The sequence below is a fragment of the Euphorbia lathyris genome, chromosome 1 (assembly GCF_963576675.1).
Source record: "Euphorbia lathyris chromosome 1, ddEupLath1.1, whole genome shotgun sequence".
NCBI classification, from domain to species: domain Eukaryota; kingdom Viridiplantae; phylum Streptophyta; class Magnoliopsida; order Malpighiales; family Euphorbiaceae; genus Euphorbia; species Euphorbia lathyris.
In genome coordinates, this window is record NC_088910.1 from 129,442,840 (window position 1) to 129,462,342 (window position 19,503).

The 19,503-nt window shown below is 35.0% G+C and overlaps 1 protein-coding gene across 1 annotated transcript; it reads right to left on the reverse strand.

Annotated features, from left to right (window-relative positions):
• Positions 1 to 12,312: 12,312 nt before the first annotated feature.
• Positions 12,313 to 17,999, reverse strand: LOC136215176 (cellulose synthase-like protein G3). Its single transcript, XM_066002918.1, has 5 exons — positions 17,855 to 17,999; positions 17,337 to 17,462; positions 14,993 to 15,430; positions 13,922 to 14,269; positions 12,313 to 12,888 (listed from the first exon to the last, which is right to left on the reverse strand). Exons 1-5 carry the CDS (start codon positions 17,987 to 17,989, stop codon positions 12,334 to 12,336), a joined length of 1,602 nt encoding a protein of 533 aa, XP_065858990.1. The 5' UTR covers positions 17,990 to 17,999; the 3' UTR covers positions 12,313 to 12,333.
• Between the last annotated feature and the right edge of the window lie 1,504 nt (positions 18,000 to 19,503).

The following is a 19,503-nucleotide window of genomic DNA, read 5'->3' on the forward strand; positions in this document are numbered from 1 at the left end:
AAGGGGGGAATGGATTGAGATACCTCGTGAATTGGAGTACTGCTCTTTCCTTTGGATGGGGCGGATACGGGTGTGCCGCCAACAGTGAGGGACACAGAGGTGTTTTTCTTTCTGGGACGAGAAGACTCTGTATCCGCATTATGCTTCCGCTTCCTAGTTAAGGGAAGGTCCTCGGAAGCAGAAGCTGGACCTTGTGAAACGGAGGCCCTTACGGGAGAAGCCGCCTCAATAGAAGTAATCGCCCCTCCAGGAGAATTCGCCCCTGCAACGGAAGTGGTCCCCGCCATCCGCCTCTTCCTTCTCGCTAGGGCTTTCGCCTCCCGATCTGCAGCGAGTTGAGATAAAGGATCACCCCTGCAAAGGGTTAAAAGAAATCATCAACTTGGAAATAAAAAAATACCTTGAACAAAAACGCGATAAGGGATATAGACAACGCGATCTCCCTCGTGGTAGGCAATCGCTACTCGGCTCCTTAGCATATGGAAGGCCTGATCATATGTCCATACAAAAGGAGGCGTACTCTTCAAGAACTTTATAACAGCGGATTCTTCCTCACTGGGGTAACCGAAGTTCAAACTCTTTACATTGGGCCGGCCCCAGCAGCGAAGGAAGTTTGGATTCCCTTCATTAAACTTGATAAAGAAGTAAGATCGGTCCCACTCGCGGATCTTGTTGAGCTTCTCGTCGAAACCATAGTAACCGCTCTGATGGATGAAAGTGAAATACCCCGCCGAACTTTTGAAATGATGAAGCTTGGAGAAAATTTTGAGCGAGAAGGGAACCTCCAGACAATCCGCCAGAAATTTGTCCAGAGTTAAGTCGGCCCATCCGTTGGGATGCAATTGACCAGGTGCGATTCCGTAACCGCCAAGGACGGAGGCAATCTCATCCGCCAGCGGATACGTGAAACCGCAGATAATCTGGGCGACGAAAATGGTGAAATACCCCTTTGGGTAGTCGCCCGGTCCTCTATCCTCCCCGGGAATGAGGGCTTCGAGACCTTGAAGCTAAGAATACTGCTCCCGCAAGTCATCAATTGTCTCCTGACAAACTAGGCTTCCCGATCTGTCCTTCTTCGGTAGCAAACGAGGGGTTGGGACAGGTGGCGGAATCAACTTTTTAGGGTCAAAACCTAAACCCTCATCGGATGTATTCGCTAGGTGGAGGAAGTCGGCGGGATGAGAATCAGACCCAGGAGAGCTGGTTGAAGCTTCATCAACCATCTCATCGACCTCATGAGATACCTCGCGGACGTAATTTTCATCGAACGGTGCGAAGTCGAGGTCAGGGTTCGACATATTGATGAAGAAAAATGAACAGAAGTAAAAAGTCGAGCGAGGTACAAGTTGTGGAAAGGAAAACTTACATATGAAAGACTACACAGAGAAGAATGAACGCGAAGAGGTTGATGCCGGAAAAGAAACGACGATGCCGGAAAAGAAACGATGGACAAGGAAATTCACAATTTTTGAATTTTGAATATCCAGACAAAAACGAAGAGTCCCCTAAAAAGACCCTAAAGGGCTCTTGCCAAACTAAGGGGGAGGCATGTGATGACCCGCGAAGCCAAACCGGGCCGAATTCATTACACGGGCCCAGCCCATACTTAGACCCATGGTCTAGGATCGGATGGGACCCGAATAGAGCCCGAATAGAGGAAGCGGGTGAAGTAAGTAACTGTCCCGAATTTCTAAATGGAGCATCAAAACTTCCACTCAGAACAAACGATACCACGTTTGTTGCCACGAAAGCCACGAAAGGGACATGGCCTAAAAAGGAGTAACCGCCCTCGGAACGTGGCCTGGAAGGAGTAACCGCCCTCGGCGGTTACTTAAGAACACTTATAAAAAGCCATAAGGCCAAAGGGGAGAGGTACGTTCACATTTTTCCCCGTAATGCTATTATTACCAACCTTCATACAAAGAACTGACTAGATCGTCGGAGAGTTTTCCCGGAGATCCCATCTCCGATTCTGTTTTGCAGGTAACTCCGACGGAGATCATCAAATCGGATTCAGCAAGTTATCAGACATTAATGTTAAGGAGAAGGATTTTTATTATTAACCGTTACTTCATGATTAATTAGTCATACGTGAAAGCTTGATTTTTTGAATAGTATAAGAAAGCTTGATTTTTTTTTTAATAGTGTGGGAAAGGATACAATTTTAGTAATACATGATATTAGAATAGTTGGGTCTACAAATGAGTTTTTCTGTTTCTATTATTTCTTTAAAACCTATAAATAGACATGTATTATTTGATTTAAAAACACTCAATGTGTAGATGTTCTTCATTTGTCGTGTTTAAGGGTGTAAATTATTTAAGTTGTTCATGAGCCGTTTGGTGTTCGGATCGATTGTTGGGCTTGGCCCATTTATAATTTATGAAATTGGCCCATGCATGTGTCTTTAAGTTTTTTCAAGTGAAAAACATCCCACATTACTTTCAAAGCACTTGGTGGAGATGTTTATAAGAAAGGTCCTCACATGCTTGGGGTGTGCCCCAAGGGGTACCCACTTTTGTGAAAGGGTGAGGACCTATCTTTTTGGTTGACCACCACACACGCGCGCGCGTGCCGGGTTGGGTTGGTGTGGTGTAAAATGATTAATTTTTTATTAATAATATTATTTATTATTATTATTTATTTCGGAAATCCTTTTTTATTTAATTATTTATGCTCTGATTTAGTCTTTGTGAACGTTGTTCACAACATCCATTTTTCTAAACGTGTCTTCAGTCTCCTCCACCTTCCTGGTTTTCCTCCTTCTCTTTCTCCATGAAATCAGAGCTCAAGCAGCTCTTTTTTCTTGTATAAATAGGTGATGAGAGACTGCCTTCAAATATAATTTACTTTCATTCATTCTGTATTTTTTTCGAAACTGAGCAAGTAAACAGAGAGTGTATACAGAACGATTTTCGTACGGTGCAATACGAAAATCGTATTTAAGAGGGCTGTTTTATCCTGGAGGCGACCGGATTTCATACTGTTTGCTAAATTCCGACAGTTCCGCGAACGTCTTAAAGAAAGCGACATTGTCCGCGACTCTGCCCATTTAATTTTGTTCGGTCTGTTCCTATTTTCTGAGTTCGAGCTTCAACAATTTTTAAGACGGTTCAATTACTGCTGATGGTTACCGAACAATCAAATGGGATTGTTGAGATTAACAAACCATTCCGGTTTGAAGGAGCTCATTTCCGAAGATGGAGACAGAAGATGATGTTCTACCTCACAACAAAGAAGGTAGCTTCTGTTCTGACTTCGGAAAAACCAATTGTTCCTGAAGATGGTGACGAGGCAGATGTTCGTGCTGCTGGGAGATGGACAGAAAATGATTTTCTGTGCAAAAATTATATACTCAATGGACTGACTGACGATCTGTATGATTACTATACTGCTGAAGAAAAAACAGCAAAAGAAATTTGGGAAGCTCTGCAGAGGAAGTATGACACTGAGGAGGCCGGATCGAAAAAATATGTTGTAAGCCGCTACCTCAAATTCCAGATGACTGATGACAAGTCAGTGGAAATTCAATCTCATGAATTACAGAAGATAGCACATGAAATTATTTCAGAAGGTATGCCTTTAAACGAGGCACAAAACAAAAGAATTTTTGATGGAAAGTCTGATTACACGCCTCCGAATTGAGGAGGAAGCTCGAAAACAAGATTTAAAAGAAGAAGTGCTTATTGTTTCTAATAACACTAAAAGGTCCACTGCGGTTCTGAAACCCACTCAAAAGAATTTTAAGAACCAGAACCGCAAACCAATCCAAAACCGCAACACCCGAGTTAATTTGAATTGGAACCTTCAAAGGGACCAAAATAGGCCACAGCAACAACCACCTAGAAATGATGCTGCTTTCCTATGCTTTAATTGTGGGAAACTAGGTCATATGGCACGTAAGTGCAGGAACAGGCCAAACACTACTCCTAGTGTTAACCTGACTGAAGAGCAACATAACTTTGTTGCTATGATTTCTGAGATCAACCTCATAGGTGGATCAGATGGGTGGTGGGTAGACACTGGTGCCTCTCGCCATGTTTGCTATGATAGAAGTATGTTCAAAACATACAGTGCTGTGACCGAAGATAAGAAAGTGTTATTGGGTGATTCCCATACTACTATTGTTGCTGGAATTGGAAGTGTGGAATTGAACTTCACATCTGGAAAAACCTTAACTTTGAAGGATGTGATGCATACTCCAGAAATGAGAAAAAATTTGGTTTCGGGCTATCTTCTCAACAAGGCTGGTTTTACTCAGACTATAGGAGCAGATTTATTTACTTTGACTAAGAACAATGTATTTGTAGGAAAAGGTTATGCTACTGAAGGCATGTTTAAGTTGAATGTTGAGATTAATAAAGTGAATGCTTCTGTTTACTCCTTGTGTACTTTTAATGTTTGGCATGCTCGTTTTTGTCATGTTAATAAACGTATCATTAAAAATATGAGTAACTTAGGATTAATTCCAAAATTGAATTTGAATGAGTTTTCTAAATGTGATTATTATAGTCAGGCAAAAATCACAAAAACACCTCATAAATCAGTTGTTAGGGATTCTGAACCTCTAGATTTAATTCATTCAGATATATGTGAATTAGATGGAAAGTTGACTAGGAATGACAAACGGTATTTTATAACCTTTATAGATGATTGTTCTGACTTTACTTTTGTTTATCTTATGAAAAATAAAAGTGAAGCGTTAGATATGTTTAAGTTGTTCATAGTTGAAATAGAAAATCAATACAATAGGAAAGTCAAGAGACTTCGTAGCGATAGAGGCACAGAATATGGTTCTAGCCTGTTTATTGATTTCTATAAATCACATGGCATTATACATGAAACCACAACACCTTATTCACCAGAAATGAACGGTAAGGCTGAAAGGAAAAATAGGACACTTACCGAATCTGTAGTAGCTATAATGCTTAGTTCAGGTGCTGCCTCACATTGGTGGGGAGAAATCCTTTTGACTGTTTGCTATGTGCTAAATAGGGTCCCTAAATCAAGAAGCAAAATCTCCCCTTATGAGATCTTTGAAAAATAAAACACCTAGCCTTTCATATTTTAGAACTTGGGGTTGTTTGGCTTATGTTAGGATTCCTGACCCTAAGAGAGTCAAACTTGCTAGTAGGGCTTATGAATGTGTGTTTATTGGATATGTTGTGAATAGCAAAGCATATAGGTTCTATGATTTGAATGCAAAATTCATATTGGAGTCAAATGATGCTGACTTTTATGAAGATAGATTTCCTTTTAAGTTGAGAAATAGTGGGGGTGCATCATCTAGTAGCATACCTGCTACTAGACCTATAGTGCAAAAAGAGATTGAGGAATCTGAACCTAGGAGAAGTAAGAGACCTAGAGTATCTAAAGACTTTGATTCTGACTTTTATGCTTTCACAGTAGAAGAGGATCCACTTACTATACAAGAAGCCTTAACCTCATTAGATGCTGATTTATGGCAAGAGGCCATTAATGATGAAATGGACTCACTTGAGTCAAACCAAACTTGGCACTTAGTAGACTTACCACCAGGTTGTAAACCGATAGGTTGTAAATGGATCCTTAAGAAGAAACTGAAACCTGATGGCTCAGTAGATAAGTTTAAGGCTCGCCTTGTAGCTAAAGGCTTTAGACAAAGAGAAAATGTTGATTTCTTTGATACTTATTCTCCTGTCACTAGGATTACGTCTATACGTGTTTTGATTGCTATTGCTTCTGCGCACAATCTAGTGGTGCACGAAATGGATGTTAAAACTGCGTTTCTGAATGGTGAACTAGAAGAAGAGGTATATATGGATCAACCTGAGGGTTTTGTAGTTTTTGATCAAGCCGATAAGGTATGTAAGTTGGATAAGTCTTTATATGGGCTAAAACAAGCACCTAAGCAATGGCATGCGAAATTTGATAACTTGATTATTTCAAATGGCTTTAAGGTGAATGAAAGTGATAAGTGTATCTACTATAAATATGAAAATGGTCTTTGCACCATTATTTGCTTGTATGTTGATGACTTGCTTATTTTTGGATCTAATATTCATGTTGTGAATGATGTTAAGTCAATGTTGTGTGAAAACTTTGACATGAAAGATCTAGGAGAAGCGAACGTCATTCTTGGCATAAAGATAACTAGGTCTGAAACTGGAATTTCTTTAGATCAATCTCACTACGTTGAGAAGATACTAAAGAAATATAACTACTTTGACTGTAAACCTGCATGTACACCTTATGACCCGAGTATAAAACTTTTTACGAACACTAGAGACAGTGTAAGACAATCAGAGTATGCTAGCATAATTGGCAGTCTTCGTTATGCCACTGATTGTACTAGACCCGACATCGCGTATGTCGTAGGACTGCTATGCAGATTTACTAGTAGACCTAGTGTGGAGCATTGGAATGCTATAGAAAGGGTCATGAGATACCTTAAAAGAACCATGAAACTTGGATTACATTATCAAAGGTTTCCAGCAGTCCTTGAAGGATATACTGATGCTGACTGGAATACCTTATCAGATGATTCCAAGGCTACTAGTGGCTATATTTTCAATATAGCTGGTGGTGCTGTTTCATGGAAGTCTAAGAAACAGACTATTCTAGCTCAATCAACCATGGAATCAGAACTGATTGCACTAGCTGTGGCTAGTGAAGAAGCAGGTTGGTTGAGAAGTCTGTTAGCTGAGATTCCCCTATGGGAAAAATCGATTCCAGCTGTATTGATCCACTGCGATAGTACCGCGGCTATTGCTAAGATTCAGAATCGTTATTACAACGATAAGAAACGACAGATACGTCGTAAGCACAGCACTGTGAGAGAGCTACTCACTAAAGGAGCTGTTAGAGTGGATCACATACGCTCAGAAGAGAATTTAGCCGATCCTTTGACAAAAGGATTAGCTAGAGAGAAAGTCCATAATACGGCAAAGAGTATGGGACTTATGCCCCTACAGTGATGAGTTACACACAATGGTAACCCAACCTATAGACTGGAGATCCCAATAAATAGGTTCAAAGGGTAATAACAAGTTGTGTGGTAATATGAGTCAGATCATGCAATTAGAAGCATGAATATCCTGAAGCAATTTGAGGTTGAGATAATAGAAACTCTTAATGAAGTCTATACTCCATTTGGAGTGAAGTACCTAGCTACAGGAGTACTTTTGATAGACTCACCTATATGAATGTGGAAGTGAGGCCGCTTCCTATGAGTTTAGGACAAAACTCTAGAGCATTCATTAAACCGGGATAGACGTGCAAGGCCATAAAACGCACGGGCTACTATAACTAAACTCTGAAAAGGTTATGGCGCGATATACGTCAGAGATAGAGTTCAAGACTACGAGTCACTCTAGTAAAATCTGAACTATACTCACTACGCAAAGGTTCAAATCGAAAGATACCTCTGCTTATGTCTGACCTTATGTAACTGCTCAGTAAAACGATTTCAAAAATTCTAGTGGGGGATTGTTGGGCTTGGCCCATTTATAATTTATGAAATTGGCCCATGCATGTGTCCTTAAGTTTTTTCAAGTTAAAAACATCCCACATTGCTTTCAAAGCACTTGGTGGAGATGTTTATAAGGAAGGTCCTCACATGCTTGGGGTGTGCCCCAAGGGGTACCCACTTTTGTGAAAGGGTGAGGACCTATCTCTTTGGTTGACCACCACACGCGCGCGCGCGCGCGCGCCGTCCGACCGACCGACCCGAACCGGGTTGGGTTGGTATGGTGTAAAATGATTAATTTTTTATTAAAAAAATTATTATTAATAATATTATTTATTTATTATTATTTATTTCGGAAATCCTTTTTTATTTAATTATTTATGCTCTGATTTAGTCTTTGTGAACGTTGTTCACAACGTCCATTTTTCTGAACGTGTCTTCAGTCTCCTCCACCTTCCTGGTTTTCCTCCTTCTCTTTCTCCATGAAATCAGAGCTCAAACAGCTCTTTTTTCTTGTATAAATAGGTGATGAGAGACTGCCTTCAAACATAATTTACTTTCATTCATTCTGTATTTTTTTCGAAACTGAGCAAGTAAACAGAGAGTGTATACAGAACGATTTTCGTACGGTGCAATACGAAAATCGTATTTAAGAGGGCTGTTTTATCCTGGAGGCGACCGGAGTTCATACTGTTTGCTAAATTCCGGCAGTTCCGCGAACGTCTTAAAGAAAGCGACATTGCCCGCGACTCTGCCCATTTAATTTTGTTCGGTCTGTTCCTATTTTCTGAGTTCGAGCTTCAACAATAAAATCTCGACCGTGTTCAGATTAATTTATAAAAGAGTTGAACTTGAGCATGATTTTGAGGCTCGATTGATAAATGAGTCGAGCTTAAGCACGTAAAAAATCGGCTCGAATGCTCGCGAGCAGACTTGGTTATAGGTTCATGAACAAGCTCATTAACAAGTTTATAAACAAGTTTGATTATAATGTTCATGAACGAACTTGATTATAAAGCTCATGAACAAACTTCAATTTTATAGGTTTCAAAATCAAAAGTAATTAACATGGCATACAGTCAACTTATAAAAGCAGATTGAAATTAGGTTAGAATTAATTAATGAGACATACATTTTTGCTAGATTGAATTCGTTTATTTGTTCAAGAGCTTTTCTCGTGCGTTTACTTATAAACATAATTAATAAGTTGTTTGCGATCTAAGTTCATTAACAAAATTAATGAGCTGCTCTCGAGCAAAGCTCGTGAATAAATAAATGACTTGGTCACGATCTACTCGTGCTCACATAATTTCCTTAATAAACTAGATTTGGAAAGGATTTTTGAATTTGAATCGAGCTGCATGAACATACCAAAACTCGACTCGGCTACATTGCTAAAGATGTTACAAAATAGCAATTGAAAGGATTTTGAATTTGAAACGAGCTATATGAACAGACCAAAACTCAACTTAGCTACATTGCTAACCATGTTACAAAATAGCAATTGAAAGGATTTTGAATTTGAACTGAGCTATCTGAACATACCAAAGCTCAACTCGTCCGGACTTGATTATATTGCTAAACATGTTGCAAAATAGCAACTAAAATTCAATGAGATATTCATTTTATATGGCAACGTATAACTAATTATAGAATTTATAAGTATGAAAGAATTCAATATTATAGGGCCCTGTGTAGGTGTAGTTTCATTGATGAATTCAATATATGTCACTATAATTCAATATATGTCACTATAATTGAATTTTTATAAAAGCGATCTACCGACCTCCTAAATTTACTTAAAGTTTAAGTATTTCCATGGGGCGGAACCAGAGGGTTGGGGTAGGCTCGAGTCTCAGCAGGTCGTCAGAGAATTGAGAAAAAAATAAATTAATAATGGTGTCTGATAATATTTTGGAGAAAATTATATTGACTTTATGTAATATTATTTTAATGTTTAAAGGTAGGTGAGATGGTTAAAAATGCTTACTTCTATTTGAGAGGTTCTATGTTCAACTCCTTACAACCAAATTTTCTTTTAAAAAGTTTTTATTTATTTTAATTTTATTTTTCAATAATTATAAAAACATGTTACAATTATTAATTAATTTAAATGGACTCTTTATTTTTATTTTGATAAGACTTTTGAATTCATTTTTAATATGTCTTTACCATTAAAAAAAATAAACATATTTAATATTCATTTTTGTTATGTCTTTAGTATTAAAAAAAGTAAACATGTTTAATTTTCTATTAGTTCAATGCTAGTTTCTAAAAAATGATAACATTTTTACAGTTTTAACGCGTTGGAGGCTAAATTTTTTTTATCCAGCCCTAACAGATTGTACTTTGAAAATTTACCGTCAACTGCACAGTTAAAATTAGCCCTCCAAATCTTAATTCCCGACTCCGCCACTGAGTATTTTAATCTTTTTAAAGTTTTCTCTTATTCTGTCATGTGGATTTTAGAGTATTAATAAATCACTTTAAACAAATTAAAGAGATAAATTAAATATTATAGAAGTATAAAGAAACAATTTATTTAGTTTTTAACAAGTATACGAGACTAAAATGTATTAAAATAAAAGTTTGAAAACATCAATGGCCACAAGTTCTTTTTTTCTCCTTTCAACTGTGAACCAGAAATAAGATGGCTATACGACATATTCACACCCAAACGACAACGTAAGTGTCCTTTTAATTTTGCAATTTGCGTGAAAGATGAACATCAGTACATGCATTAATTTGGAAAAAGAAGAGAAACGACAAGACATGGATATATAATTGCAATTAGGGGTGCAAACGAGCCTCGGTAGTTTGCAAACTATTCGAGCTCGGCTCGGTGAAAGCTCGATCAAAGCTCGGCTCGATACGGCTCGACTCGAGTTCGGGATTGGCTCGAGCACTAACGAGCTGAGTCCGAGCTTCTTCAGGTTCGGCTCGAAAGTTCGCGAGCAGGTTCGATTATTTTTAATTACTATATATATTTCATTGGTTACTATTATTTTTCATCACAATTCACAACTCAAATAAGAATTAACCCATATAAAAAATTACACAAAAAAAAGCTCAGACATTTGAGTCTTTAGCGAGACAATTAGATTTTGATAAGGAATAAAATACATTATAGAGTTTGATATATATGTCATTGTTTGAAATTTTTCTCCGAGCTTGTGTTTTTCGATCACAAATATCATATACTGTTTTACAATCTCGACAATAACATGATTGTTTTTCTTTATAAATATTTTAAACTCATATGAAGTATGTTATAAGGCTTTTATATTTTTTACGTTACTTATCCTGTGCATGTATAATGAATTTGATTAAAGCTCGTTAGAAGCTCGATAAAAGCTCGGCTCGGTCAAAGCTCGGTCAGATTCGGTCAAAGCTCGGCTCGGTCAAAGCTCGTCAAAGCTCGATTCGAGTGGGCTCGGCTCGAGATATTAACGAGCCAATACCGAGCCTACCTAGGGTTCGGCTCGGTTGCATCCCTAATTGCAATGTCTGACTTGTAGGTGACATATATTGGGATCCAATTGATCCTTTAACCAATCATAAAATGCCACATCAGCAATGATAGTAATGTGTCACATTTGGAACGAATTCTTACTTTCATGTAGACACGGGGATGGGCCCACGAGCCCACCCAGGCCCATTTAACCGGATTTGGACGCATAAAATTGGTGTCAAGTCCGGTCTAGTCTAAACCCGTATAAGTCGGTCAGAAACTGGGCGGATTTAGATTATATAAATTTTTCATCGATCTGGTCTGGTTCGGTCCAGTTCAATATACTCTATATATATTTATAAATATAAATTAATTATATTTTTTTATGAGATGATATATATTATATTTTATATTTGATGTTCCGATAGTTAATTAGTTTATTAGAATTTTTCCAAACTTATTAAGTATTGTGTTGTGTGTATTTTTTTATTAAGAAAAGTTGGTGTGACATTTTAATTGTATTTTTTTTTAAGATTGGCTTGGACGGACGGGCTTGGGGTTCATATTTTAGGCCCAAGCCCATCCCGAGCCCTATTCAATTTACTATTGGCTGGGTTTGGACTCGTCAGGTTTTATTAAAAGCCCAATAAATCCGGCCCATGCCCAGATCTACATTCATGTGAAATGGAATACCCACCATTCACTTGATATTGTATTTTGACCACATTTTTTGGGATAAAAATTAAATTTAACTTTAATATTTTAAAAGAGTTGCAGATTTAATTTTAACACGTGAAATTGTGTAAATTTAATTCTAATATTTCCAAACAAGATAATTATATATAAGATATTTAATGTGTTAGTAACACAATTACAAATAAAATTTGGTAAAACGCTATTAACTAAATCTGTCATATATAAATTAACTATTTACTGTATTACTAATATAGTTACAAATAACCAATAAAAAATTTAAGAAACTACTTAAGTTTATCGGCAAAATTGTTTGAAATGTCTAATGTAACAGTTAAATAACAGTTAAACCGGTTTTTTAAAATTTTCCGTAACGTATGGTTAAAATTGATCTTACTTGAAAATAGTAGGGTTAAATTTACATCATTTCGTATGTTAGGACAAAATTTCCAAATTTTGATACTATTTATTAATGTTATTAGTTTTTAATAATAAATCTAACTCTTTTAAAAAAATAATAATAAACCCTAGTAAACACAAAACATTAGTAATACTCTTTTAGTAAATTTACTTTTAAAACTTGAATTCACATATAATATCAAACAACAAATTTTTTTTCTCTACGACAAATAATATGAAACGGAGTAACAAATTTGACCATTTCTTTTGAGATTCCGATCCAATCGTTCGAATTTTCTCCGAAGCTACCAATCTTATAGAGTTCTGTCCCTAAAAGCCTAATTCAAGAAGAAGATATGAAAGAAAAAGCTAGACAAAGTCCGAATGTAATTAATGTTGCATAAATAGTAACTTCCGCAGGCATTTTTCCTTTATCCTTTCGTAACACCATAGCTTCGTAAATTGGCCAAGAATTAATCATTCCAAATCCCGCTATTAAGGTTTGCATTTCTAGTCTTTCCACATGGTTTCTGCCAAAAGTTAATTGAGCTATGCCCCAAATGAATGAAACCAAGTTAATCAATGCTGCGGTTGACAATGTCACGAACATTGACGACGAAACTCCGAACTCGAATAAGCCTTGCCGATATCTTTTGCCCTGCTCATTGTCCACAACTTTGCTTGTGACATTGAATCCTTGTGCTGAAATTCCTAATGTTTTGAGAAAGAATTCTATGGTTCCAAAGAGTAAGCATGTTAGGCCTCTTATTGTCCAAATTCTTTGGTCATTCCACCACATTTTGAATGTTCCTTTTGCTGACACAAATTCATAGAAATCTTGCCCATATGAGCCTATGAAGAGGAATACATACAAGGGAAACCATATTGATTCTGAAACCTACAAAAGGTTATTTCAATTGTCTAAGAAACATGTTAATTAAATCAATCAAATCATATGATTAAATGGTTGTTGAAAGATAATAGCTAGAATAGAATAAAGGTTGAAATTTGCTCTCAAACTTCGCGTGGAAAATTTAGCCCAAATCAATCTTTGGTATCAACTCAGCCCTTAAAGTTAGTTGGAAATGTCAAATTAACCCAAAATCAAATGAGTCCTGAAAATATAATGTGCTTGTTTGGTAAAGAGCTTTTTGGGGTCAAATTAGAGGTTTGAGCCACTTTAAAGGTTTCGACTAGTCAAACCTCTAATAGTGATGTTTGGTGAAAAGAGATTTCAAATAACTTATTGAGTCCAAAAAGCTCCATCAAAAAAAAAAAAAAAGCTCATTTTGAAAAAGCTTATTTTAGGAGCTTTTTCAATTAGCTTATTGCTTCATCTCTTTTGAATGACATTTTTACTCCTAATTACTACTCTTTAATCTCAAATAAATGTTTTACCATATCCTTATTTGTCATTGACACAAACAGCTGTTAGCAATCAGCTAAATTTTACTAAACAAGTTTACATAATTCGCTAGTCAAATCAACTAACCAAAAGGGTAATCAGCTAACATCTATTTGCCAAACAGAACCAATATATTTTTGATACTGAACATTATATGTTTATATTTTGATACTAGAAATCTATTTTTATACTTAAAAACTATGATATTTTACGCAGCCGCAGAACACTTTGGTGTCAGCACATTAATTTATGCGTCAGTACGGAATATCAATGCACTAATACTATTTTGAGGGATTCAGTAAAGTTTTTTCTATCTCTGTTTCGGAGATTTTCGACCAGCTTTAAGAGCTGAGTTGATGCCCAAAAATTGATTTGAGCTAAATTGACCCTCTATGCCAACTTTGAGGGCCAATTTGAACCTTTATTCATAATAGCTACTATAAAATGCACCACCAGATAAACCAAATAGCAGCAACAATAGTAAACAGCAGGTACACCAAACAGACTCTAAATCAACGTTACGTACCTTTGGGAAGATAGAAACATTATTGAGGAGAGCTAGTTGAGGAAGAAATGCATAAATTGTTATAGGAAAAGACCATATGGTCCAAAAATGATATTGTGAATAAATTAGGGAAAAAAGAATTCCCAAATGTTTAAGACCATATGTGATTGAACTATAGCTTGAAATGCCTATCTCAAGCACACCAACTGCCCATCTCTTGTTTTGATTCAACATATCTAGCAAGTTAGATGGTGCATCTCCCAGAAATGCTGCCCTTTCTGGATTGCAAAATATGGCTTTCCACCCTTCACAATGTAGCCTATAACCTGTAAAAAGGTCTTCCACTAACGACCCGTATCGGAACCCCAACTGCGAGATAGAGGAATGCGATTTTCTTGAGAAAGGTAAAAAAAATCTAATTTTGTGTATTTGCAAATAGAAGAATGCGATTTTCTTCATTCTAAAAAACACAATGTCTTTTACACTATTAGTAAAATAAGTATGTTTTGCTTATATGGTGATTAACATGTCACATTGATATAGGGTTAAATGTACCGTTGATCACTAAATTTCCATGGTTATCTCAAAATGGTCACTCAACTTTGAATTTTGTCTCTGTAAAATCGTTCAACTTTGAATTTTGTCTCAATAAAGCCACTCTAGCGACTTTAAAAACAAAAAAAAAAGACACCAAAAAATTAACTTGGATGACATATCAGCAATAACCAACTTTCATCGTTAACCTAAACGATACATGACTATCACCTATGATTGAAACAATCTCTGACTGCCACCTAGCCGACACTTGTCATTTCGGTCACCTAGGTGGCAGCCACATGTTTCTAGATGGCAGTCACGTGTTGTTTTGGTCAACAGTGACACTTGACTACTGTTAATGAGGCAACAATGTCATTTTTTGATGTCTTTTTTCTCGTCGGAGTGACTTAAATGAGATAAAATTCAAAATTGAATGATTTTATTAAACTAAACTGAAATTGAGTGACCATTCTAAGACAACCATAAAAATTCAGTAACCAACGGTGCATTAACCTCCTTAATATATTAAGCCTAAGTTTATACAAACTTACTTACCTTGTAGCCCCATGTAGTTCCATTCTCATAGTTGCATTGAGCCACATGATTTGCCAATGCTAGTGATGATTTTAAGGGCTTGTTTGGGGCATGATTTGGACTTAACTCAGCAATTTCTGGCATCACAAAACTTGTTGGACCACCAAAGAAGGCTCTCCTTGAAAAGAAGCAACATGTCCCTACAAAATTAGGACCTCCTAACCCATCAAACCCCATAGGTTGAATTTGAAATACACGTTTGAATTCACCACCATAGATATCATTTTTGTTTATCCCTTTGAAACGCTGTGGAAATTGTATGTAGGCATATTCTCTCCGAAAATTTGCATTACAGTAGTAACATAGAACCCGTTTTGGGGTCTCGGGATCATTGGAATACATGTCACAGTCTAGGATTAAGAGTATTGGAGCGTTCGTCATTGCAGCAGATACTTGCAACTTCATATAAAAAAAACATAGTGATGTTAGTTTTGGATACAACAGTATAATTTCTAAAAAAATCGCTTTATATCATTTTATTATTATCTATACTATCATTTATAATAGTTTGGATTATATATTTAAATTACATAAAAAAAATTAAATATAAAAACTCGTATTAAAATAGTATAAGAAAAAACTTATAATACACCGGGGTGCAATGCACTTTTTATTCGTAATATTAATAGTAATTATGAAATGGCATGCATTTCATTTTTTAACTAGTCGAACATATTATAGTCATATTATTATTAATTTTTCTATTATGCTTTCAAAACATATATTATATCAGGGATAAAATATAAAAAAGAGTCTTATTCTCATCGGTCAATACGAAGTTTATCGTATTAATTCTACAATTGAGGGTCTCACGTTGGTGTGACCCGAGCCAATTTCACAAATTATTAAAAATGACAGACAATATGTTAATGTATTCTCCACTAGTTGCACATCGGCGGATAAGCAAGAATTTTGCGTTTTGGACTATTTTAGAATAGGTTTGGTGATGAAATGTTTTTAAACTCGAAAAAAATATTTTGATTTTTTAATTTTTTGTTTGAGACATACAAAATACAAGATTATTTTTTAAATTTTTTACATATATATATATATATGTGTTTTGATCTATTACTAATAAGAATATGACGTACAAATTATGAGGACATAGTGCTTTGATACTTACGTTAGGTTGGTAGTGGGTTGCTATGTCAATTAAAAAGATTAAATTGTTAACAATTAAGATCACCGGATTCATTGGTCAAATTGTTTGAAAACAATTGTATTGTAACTCTAAAAAATTGTTTTAGAGAACGACCTTTTTATACGCCTACTATTTTAAAAACAATATGTGAATTCAATATAAAATATTGAATGCAGCACATGTACTGTCTCAAGGATTTCGGATAGCTAAGATCCTCAAAATGGCATTGTATAACAAAATTGAGAAAGATCAATTTTGGGAGAGTTGAGAGTATTTTAGTTTTTGGATAGAGTAGTCCAATTATTTTAGGGAAGACAAAACAGTAAGATAATTATTTTGGAGTATTTTCGAAAAACACGTGTGAGTTCTACTATTTTGGTTTTATCTCATAAGAACGTCCCTCTTTGAACACCTACTATTTTATAGTGGAAGAATTTACTCTCGAGTTTGATTGTGGATGTAACCCGTGATTAAGGATGGACCACGTTAATTTATCGGTGTTAATTTTATTGATTAGTTTTCTCGTCCTTATTTTACAGAATATTTCATTTTATTCCCAACACCTTAAACTTGGTATAATGTGATTCATGACTTGGACGTTAGACTTTGACCCTTGTACACATAAATTGACTATCGGTCGGGTTTGGTGTCCTCGGTGAATTTTGCTATTTCTCACATTTATAGAGAGAGTAATCGCGTGGCGCATGCTCTAGTTTGCTTCGCTCAAAGAGAAATTCTTTGGGTTGGTGGTCCATTCACTTAGATTTTTATAATTCTTCTATCTCATATGATTTATCCGGTAGGGAGCAGTTTTGTTTTATTTAATTTGTGTATATTTTTTTTTTTAACTTTTGGTTATTTTAACATTCGGATCTAATTGTGCATTATTAAGTTCTCAGAATGTCAATCTAGTTGGAATATTAAGTTCCTTTCGGGCATTCCTACCCTCAACTTAAAGGTAAGGGTAATTTTATAACATTTTCGTCCTAAGAAAGAGATCAAACTCAGAATTCTTTTATTTATTTTTTTATATGTGGACTCCATAAAAAAGTTTTTGGTTTTTTTTAATTTTAAACAAAAAATAAAAAGCGATTCAGTAAAATTCTAAAACAGCAACATCAAACAAAAAATAAATAAACTAAACCGGCTTATAAGATAACATACCAGAACATTTAAGGCACCAGCCTTAAAATGGTGATGAGACGACTTGCTTTTCTCTCTTGAAACATATATAAGGTTAGACAAAATATAGCCACTAATATCCTTGTCTTTCTTATTTTCTAGAACAACCTGCTTCAAATCATCAAATAGTAAATTAACATTTTAAGCATTAGGTCATCATAAAAATATATAGTCAAAGGGAAAAAACATTAGACTAGTGGATAAAATAAGGATCAATTTGTAATTGTAAGAGAGTAATCAACCATTAGAAAAGAGATAGGAAAGTGCTGGAATCAAACAGGTCGCTGGATTCAGCGACCCTCTAACCAAAAAGGAAGTTAGGGAGGATAACACGCGAAAAAGGAGGAAAGAACACGATGGTCATTGAATGGTGGAGAAAAGTGATTGCAAATTATAATAATAGGCAAAAAGAAAAACATTATGAAAATATTTTTGTGCATTTTTCGCCAAACAGACGGGACATTAATTATGTATTAAGCAAAAATTAAACAAAGCCAAACCTGAATAACAGAGGGATGATTTTGGCGAGTGAAATTAGGAGTCCATTGTTTGAAAATCTGACGTTGTTCATCACTTGTTAAATCCTCATCATCAACCTTTCCTTTTTCCGTAATATTTTCCACTCTTATTTTCATACTTTCATATATCATCTGTGCCACCATATCAAAAACTATATTAAATTAGCAATTTTAAATAGTTTCCATATAACTCATTAAGGTTGATTTGAGTGGTTAAGGGCTCACTTATACTAAATTTCGAGTTCAAATTCTAACATATGTAGAGCTTTAATTGGGAAAAAATTCACTTAAAAAGTGTATGACGAGTCTCGGACAGAGAAATCGGCCAAACTATTAAAGAAAAATAGTTTTCATATATATTACATTTAAGTAGGGTTTTTTGGAGTGAACTTTGGTAGAATGTGAGGTAAATTTAGGGGGAAGATATTTTCTAGAGTGAATCTTACTTACACAAAGGAACCTAAGATAAATCAAGAGGAAAACTAGGATGCAATTTAAGATTTTAGCGTGTATTTTTATGAATCAATTAAAAAGCAGAAGAAAGTGTTAGAGTCAATGATGAAAGTCATAGAAATCACAAGTGGAGCAGTTACTCAAAATGGTGGAAAATCGTGGGTTAGTGGAACAACATTAACATTACTGTATTCGTACATACACAGGACCACACTATTTTAAATATATCTTTAAAATATTTTTCTTGTATTCATATATTAATAAAAAAAATTAGTAATATTGATATAAATATTTTCTACGATATTAATATTAAAATTCAAAAAAAATATTAATAAAAATATAAAGAAGATACGTGGTAAACATATTTTGTAAAGAAAATATAAAAGTATGTTTTTAATATTTAAAACAATAGTTTCTATTCCCCAAAAAAAATATTATATATGAATATGTTGATTAAATTTAAAAACTAAAAAACAAATTTTTTACTTATATAACTAGAATAATTTTGTATTTTTTTTAACATAGTAATTTTGTACTTTTATAAACAACAAATAGATACGTATATTAAAAAGATGATTAAGATGAAAATTTTGTGTGAAGAAAGAATGTAATATGTAAAAATAAAAGAATTAATAAATTATTGACATGTATGGATAGTTCAATTAGGATTGGGTAATGTCGGATACCAGTAGGTACAGTATCCATTATCATTCTTAAAAATATTGACAACTTTAAAGCAAGGTTGTTAAAAAGTGGCAACCTTACTATAAAATTTCAAACTACCACTCTTACTCTAATAAGTGACACCCTTTGGAAAATTGGTAAAATAATTGACACACATCAAGCACTCTTTTAAACATCATCTGTTGAGTTTTTATATTAAGCATTTGGTCTTCTATGTCAGTCGAAAGATCTCCAATTCACATTTGAACACATGTATAGTGACCCCACGTAATAATTAAAATAATAAGGCTTCTTATAATAATTGTGAGTCCATATTACACGTGTCAAAATATGTATGAGAGGTCTTCTATTTGAAATGGAGAACCGGATGCTTCTAATAATTTACCCTATTAGAGATGCTCTAAGTAACTAACTTGGTTGACATTAAATAAAGTTTTCATTCTAAAAAAAAAAAAAGTAAACAATAAAAATAAAAAATTCTCAAAATCCTTCAA